Consider the following 7,135-nt stretch of genomic DNA (forward strand, 5'->3'; position numbering starts at 1 on the left):
CCCCTTCGAGGCGTGGAAAAGGAGTAGGGTTTTGAGCAGCATTATTATTGTGACATGTCAGAGGAGTGTTTCTGGCCGTACGGATGTTTAAAATCACCAAAACGGTGAGTTAACTATGATCATTCCGAAATCGTGACAGGCCCATATTTGAGACATCTTAGTAACAAAAGTAACAATAATTTTAACGTAGCGTATACAGATATGGCATTTTTACCGTATTTCAATTGTGTAGTACGGCATTTTTTGTCGTATTTTAATTTTGTGCTCCGGTATCTGGTCACAGAAGAATTATAGGTGACATCTGTGACATCTCGAAACCTTTTCCAGATGTTCCTTCAAAAGAAAAACTGGTCAAAGAAGAGTAATGTGTCACAACTCGAAGCCCTTTTACAAGTCTCCCTTTAAAAAATATGGTTGTTAGTGATTGGTAAAATTTGCCGTATTTTAATTTTGTAGTCAGGTGTCTGGTCACATAAGAGTGAAACCTTTTCCAGCTCTCCCTTAAAAAAAAACACGTCAAGGACTGGTCAAGAAAAAGTGATCCGTCACAACTCGAGACAACTCGTCACAACTCCATCTACAAAATTACGCGTGTTAGTGTCTGGTCACAGAAGAGTTATATGTCACATTTCGAACCCCTTTTCCAAGTCTTCCTTTACAAAAAAAGCAAAATTTTGTACTATTTTGCGAAAGTAGCAAAAAGAATTATCAGAACAAAAAACGCATTCTTAACACAAACATTTGACATTTGCACATTTTTTCCAGTCACAAAAGAGGTGACACCCCTATTCAGCAATTGCACCCAAATTGATTTACAGTGCCGAAATAGTCATAAAACCGGCACTTTCAATTATTTTTTCCATCGATAAACTATAACTCATATAAGGACCATAGCATTTAATTAAACTTGTCGTAATTTATATTTAACAAAATTTCATATTTTACTTCCACTCAAACCCTGAATAACTTATAGTAAAAAGGAACGTAAATTAAACAATAACGATTCATTTTTATAGGATACTTACTTATGATTGTTTCTTTGAACAATTTGTACATACTTTTTCAAAATTATTATTGTTTGTGTTATATATTATTATTCGAGATCAAGAAAAGCAACATAACCTCAACACTAGACCCAGGCTCGGCCAACTCAATAGGGGAAAATGGCGAATTATTAGAACATGGGTGCGGGGTTTGAGAGGCAGCGAGGGGAGTTAAATTAGTTCTCCTGTCCATCGCAGAAGGCGCAAATTTGTGTAAAAAGCGCGTGCGCGGAAAATTGTTTGTTGGCATTTGTTACTGTCACGTGTTGTCTGGTGCTGTAACCGTATGAGACCATAACCGCAAAACGGTTTTTCGTGTGCCGGTATCACTTCAATCAAAAGGATTTATTGGAAACGCAAACTAGTGTGGTTATAAAATATTTAAAAAAACTGTATATCCACCGAAGAATGAATCAGCCCCATGGCCAGTGCTCGTAACGAGTGCCTGAACTCTTCTACGCATGCGGCGCGCTCGGTCTCGATTCGTTGCTGTTCGCGCGCAATTTGAAATGCTAAAAAATAACATTTTTATTGTTTATTATGAATAACGTCATTTTAACTTATATAAATTTTCATTAGACCGATATTAATGAATACTGATAAAAATAAAAACAATAAGATTTTCGAATAATGAAAAATATGCAAGAAAAACACAAATGAGTACCAAAGGATATTTTTTATTTACACAGTATGCACTTAATAAATTTTTATTTTCATTAAGATTCATCAATATCGGTCTAAATAACATTTATATAGGTTAAAATAATATTATTCATGATAAACAATAAAAATGTTATTTTTTAGCATTTTAAATTGCGCGCGAACAGCAACGAATCAGAGACTGGGCGCGACGCATGCGTAGAAGAGTTAGGGCACTCGTTACGAGCACTGCCCATGATTATGGCCATGCAGTGATGCCAATGTTGGCACCCTGTACTACTGCACTTGCGTTAGTGCTGCGCGCTGGTTGGCCGCACTTGGCGCGCGATTCAAAATTACTTAAAAAAAAATTCTTGTACTTTTAACAAATAATTATTAAAATATGCACAAGAATGTATATAAATTATATAACATTTAATTACAGGGAAGAACTAAATTTATAACACAAATATTTAATAAATAACAGTTTATTTTCACTGAACACAAAAGACTGACTTATATTTCACAGAAAAAATTATTAATAGGTGCATTTTTGAATTTGCCTTCAATGAAAAGTTACACAATTTATATACATTCTTATTCACTGTTTAATAATTATTTATTTAAATTACAACTATTGTTAAGGTACTATATTAGAGGGGAATATGCAAGCTGCCATTCTGGCTCCCCGCCAAATTCAAAATCGCTACATTGATATCGAATTATATAAATACACTTACATGATATAGATAATTTATTTTTAAATTATACTGAAGCATTGTTATCAAAACATAAATTATAAATAAAATTACGTGATATAATATATGAAATATTTAAATTCGACTAAATGATTTTTTAACCCACACAATTGCTAAAAAGTATCTCTTGCAAAAATTATGATGGCAAACGAAATTTTACTCAGTTTATAAATAAGCGTGCGCTAAAACTATAATCAGGAATAATAGACTATAGTTCAAACATTACTAGAATACTTTTTCAAGAGTTTATTATGATAGCTATTTATATTTCACATTATACGTCATTTTTATTTGCGTGGGTTAATGTACGTCCTTCTGTAGAAAAAAGGGTTCCTAACCTTACTTTCTTCTGGATCCCATTGCGCTTTAGTATATCAAAAAAATGCTCATAGGCAATTTAATTACAGGTAAACATAATCTTCAGCCCCACTATATTTGAATTATATTGTGATAGTCATAAATATTAGTAATAACTTCGCATAATCTTGAATTTAAATTCGGTTTCCATTTGTCGCGTCTACAATTTATGAACCACATTGACAGTCTTTCTCTTCGCCCTAGTGGAAAACGGCAAAGTTTAAATCCATCCTCGCTTCTATTTTTAGAAAACGGAGTAGTGCAGCAGATCATTTTTCTTATATTCTAAATTTAATTTGAATTAATTTATACGACATGCTTATCGTACTGTTTCCCGCGAACTGTCCAGGAACCAGAATGGCGGTTGCATATTCCTGTCTAATATAGTGCTCTACTATATCTAAGGTACTATAGTCGATGGGAATATACAACCACCATTGTGGTTCCCCGCTAAATTCAAAATTGCTAACTTGATATAGAATTTTTAATAGATGAATTTTGGTCTAAAACCTGATTAAATAGTAGTGGGAAACGAAATTAAAACAAACTAAGCTGCAATATTTCAAGATAATAATATCATTAGAAATATAAATGTTCTTAAACTTTATAATGTAATAATCAACTGAAAAGAAAAAAATGACAAATTATTCTACTTACCGATAACACGTTAATTTGAACTATCGATTTAAAATTGTATATTATTCCAAATAAATATAAAAATTGATACATATGATAAATAATTTATTTTTATTAAATTGAAAAAAACAAACATTTTTTTACTTTCAGTAATAGTTCTCTGAAACTTAATTTCTATATCACATTACATATAAAGCCGTTATTTGAGTTTGTATTTAAGTGACGAATGTACAAAACAACTGCTGTAATCCTAAATACCTAAAAACCCTCGTTCTCTTGTAGTTTACTAAATCTTACGATCTCTATATCACATTTTATATAAAGCCGTTTTTGGCGTTTGGTATTCAAAATAACTATACTTAAATATGTATCTTTGTTTTGTTTTAGATACCTAAAACTTAAGATCTATATAACATTTTGTATAAACCCTTTTTTCGAGCAAAATATTTTTCATGTATATCTTACAACACTTAATATTTAGAAGAATATCAATAACTGCAAAACCGACTGAACTAAAAATTCAATCATTTCAACTTCACACCACTACGCTAAAAATTAAATATATTTGGTAAAAACTGGTATTAAATAACATACGTCTAGAATAATACTCATTATAAACTATGTAGGATCTCGCAGCCTCTGGTTTTTTAAACAAACGTCATTAATACTCATAATAAAGCTACCTTTTCGAAGCGTAAAACAATATATTCCAGTTTTTAAACATAATATTGCCAACAAATCTATTCTTGTAAGTCGAAAATACCAAATTATAGAAATAGAAATTGGAACTATGTTTGAATTAGGACACTGGGAAAGTATAATTAAATTGGTGTTTGTAATTAATCATTATATTCATTAACGAGAGTCAATTTTTCGAAATTTTTCGGAGGTCTTAATAGTCTCTCCAAATATTTTCAGATTTCTGATTAAAATTCTCTAGCCAATAATTTATATTTAATAAACTACTGTTTTCAAAAAACAGTTTTAAAATAAACAGTAAAAACGAGAAAACTGTTCCATGTGCTTATGGTTATTCTACTGGTAAAAATAAATTGGTAAAAATTTGATATATGTGGGAAATTATAAATGTAAGCGCAGTAAATTTCGGAATATTTTAGTTTTGAATTTGTTAAAATTTTTTTCATCTAGCTTTAAGTAATTTTTTACATTTTTTTCTACAGCTCTCAAATAAAGAAAGGATTTTTTAAAGCCAGCTGGAACAATAAGAAAATGACTTTTGAAAATAGACTATCTTTTTGGTTTTTGGTTACATACACACATCAATTTTTTCCTACTGTGTTTTTATTTTAAAAAATCCCTCAGATGTTACAATATTGTTTAGAGTCAGATGATAAAAGATAATTTCAAGAACTGAAATTTTCTAAAACTGACTGTTCTTACATTTCGTATTTCCCAAACTTATCCAATTTTTTTCTAAATTGATTTTTACTAATAGAAAAGACTTAGATATCTAAAAAAAATTCTTTCGTCTTTTCTGCATATTTAAAATTGTTTTTTTAAAACAGTGGTCCATCAAACATAAGTTATTGCTTAGAGAACGTTAATCAAAAGCTAAAAGAATTTGAAGAAACTTTTAAGATCTCCGAAAATATTTAAAAAATTGACAATACTGTAAAAATAATATTATGATACAAAACTATAAAAATAATAATCTTTTAAAGCACATTTTGCCTACGCTAGAGTTAAAGGCCTTTATCAATGAATACTCAATTAATTACACTTTCCGAAGGTACTATAATATACTACTTTTCTACACAGTTTAAATTTCGATTTCCATAATTTGGTTTTTAGGCCCACCCTACTATGCATAATATTAATTAAAGTTAAGAATTTTCGGCCGATGCTGATCCGTATACTTTTCTACATGCATTAGTATTTTCATTGGTTCCAATAGAGTAACAACGCACGTTGAAATAGTGGCGTGTTAATTTTCCTATAATATCACAAAAAATTGGAAAAGTCTCTTATACACCTGATTGCCTTAAAGTCTGAAAAATTCTGTTGAAATCAATCTTCGCTTCTGTTAATAGCGATTCTTTTTGAGCCATGAACAATAATTCGCACCAAACAATGAAATTATAAACTGTGCAACCGACAAATTTTAAACCCCATATGTTAGCATAATCGGAGAAACATCGGATTTCTTGTGGAATGTCGTTCGCATTTTGATCGTTCAAAAATTGTTTGCAGATGTTGCAAACATTTAATTTCAAAATTGCGTTCACGGCACTTTCCGCTATATAATGGAGAATGGCTGCGTCCAGTTGAGTATACTGACAAGTTTGAGTTGATTCTGCGGAAATATTGCTTATTTGTGAAATATCATTGGTAGATTCAAAACTGGTCTCACCTCGGCTCTCCCATTTTCCGTAGCTATTGTAACTGTGTATGATGTTATCTAGCAGGATATTATCAGAATCGTTTGTATAACTGGAGTTATTGACTTTGCCAATATACTGTGACAGAACAATAGCTTTGGCGCACCTCAAGTGCATCTGGCATTTGACCAGCCCTTCTTCGGATTTGAGAAAACAAATTTTCAATGGCATCGTCTGTGCAACGACTAGTCAGAAAAAGTCGTACTTTTGCTGAAAAACATACTCCGTTAAATTGATTATTGAGGTGGATGCCATTATCAACCCGGTATTGAAAGGCTTCCAACCACCCCAGTGGGCACAAAATTCGGCGACGTCTTTACTACATCGTTACGACATCTTTATGACAACTTTACGATATCTAATGTCCATGCGGTTACGGTATCTTTACGATATCTTAAAGACATCGTCAGATCATACGACATATTTACGATATCGTAAAGACGACTTAACAACATGAACATAGGATGTCGTAAAGTTGTCGTAAAGACATCGCCAAATTTTGTGCCCACTGGGACCTTGATCAATTTTCATGCTTTGAACAACTTCGATGAAACTTTGTAAAAACTCGACTTTTTTTTCTCTATTTCTGACTGTTATTGAAGTTTTTCTAATTCGGGACGTACATAATGTAATCCATTGATGAAACCATCGAATAAATCAAGCAGTAGTTAAAGCTGCCTCAGGTAGGAACTTTAATCGTACTGCCGTTTCTAAAGCTGCAGCTGTTTTTATATCGAAAAATTTTATAGAAGAACCTATATTCATTTTGGAGAAGTTTGTTGGATAAATATCTATATAATCAAGATGTTGCAATAAACGTAAGTCTGATTGTGACTCTGTTTCAAATTTCCATAACTGGGCAACCAAACTGCCATCGACAACGTTAGTTGGCAGACTCTGTGAAGTTTGAACATCCAGTGGCAAAAAAATGAAATGTGTCTGCGTTGCTTGCTTTAAATTTTTTTCCAAATGGCATGGATCAGCAGGAACGTGAATTTACTCACCGTTATGAGAAAACGAAGTAACACGACTTTTTTGCGAGATGCCTACTCCTAACGAAGTCCAGATGTCTCGATCCTGTGACTTCGGCTGCTAAAGCTTGTTTCTAAGTTAGAGAAAGACCTCTTACTAAAGCTACTGTAACATGGTTATCTTCGCCAATTTTACCTGGGGGTAATGTGATTTTTCCTACAATCTTTTTTTCGCTTTTATCATAACTTAATTTCCCACTAATTTTAAATTCATCTACAGACACAATACAATCTTTACCGCTTGGATGTAGACCATTAATTTTAAATTTTAG

General features: G+C 31.9%; 1 protein-coding gene across 6 annotated transcripts in view; it reads right to left on the reverse strand.

Moving 5' to 3' along the window:
• Positions 1 to 1,435, reverse strand: part of LOC117170592 (2-(3-amino-3-carboxypropyl)histidine synthase subunit 1) — a 194,989-nt gene extending 193,554 nt beyond the window's left edge. For 3 of the 6 annotated variants that reach the window (XM_033357456.1, XM_033357455.1, XM_033357459.1), the window contains exons 1-2: positions 1,026 to 1,434; positions 215 to 333 (exon numbers count right to left, since the gene is read on the reverse strand). In XM_033357456.1, the coding sequence (XP_033213347.1) occupies positions 215 to 240 (26 nt within the window). In that variant the 5' untranslated portion in view covers positions 241 to 333; positions 1,026 to 1,434. Of the gene's footprint in view, positions 1 to 214; positions 334 to 1,025 lie in introns of all 6 variants that reach the window. The other 3 variants (XM_033357461.1, XM_033357458.1, XM_033357457.1) reach the window with 3 other exon arrangements.
• Positions 1,436 to 7,135: the final 5,700 nt, after the last annotated feature.

This window comes from Belonocnema kinseyi, chromosome 4 (assembly GCF_010883055.1).
Source record: "Belonocnema kinseyi isolate 2016_QV_RU_SX_M_011 chromosome 4, B_treatae_v1, whole genome shotgun sequence".
NCBI classification, from domain to species: domain Eukaryota; kingdom Metazoa; phylum Arthropoda; class Insecta; order Hymenoptera; family Cynipidae; genus Belonocnema; species Belonocnema kinseyi.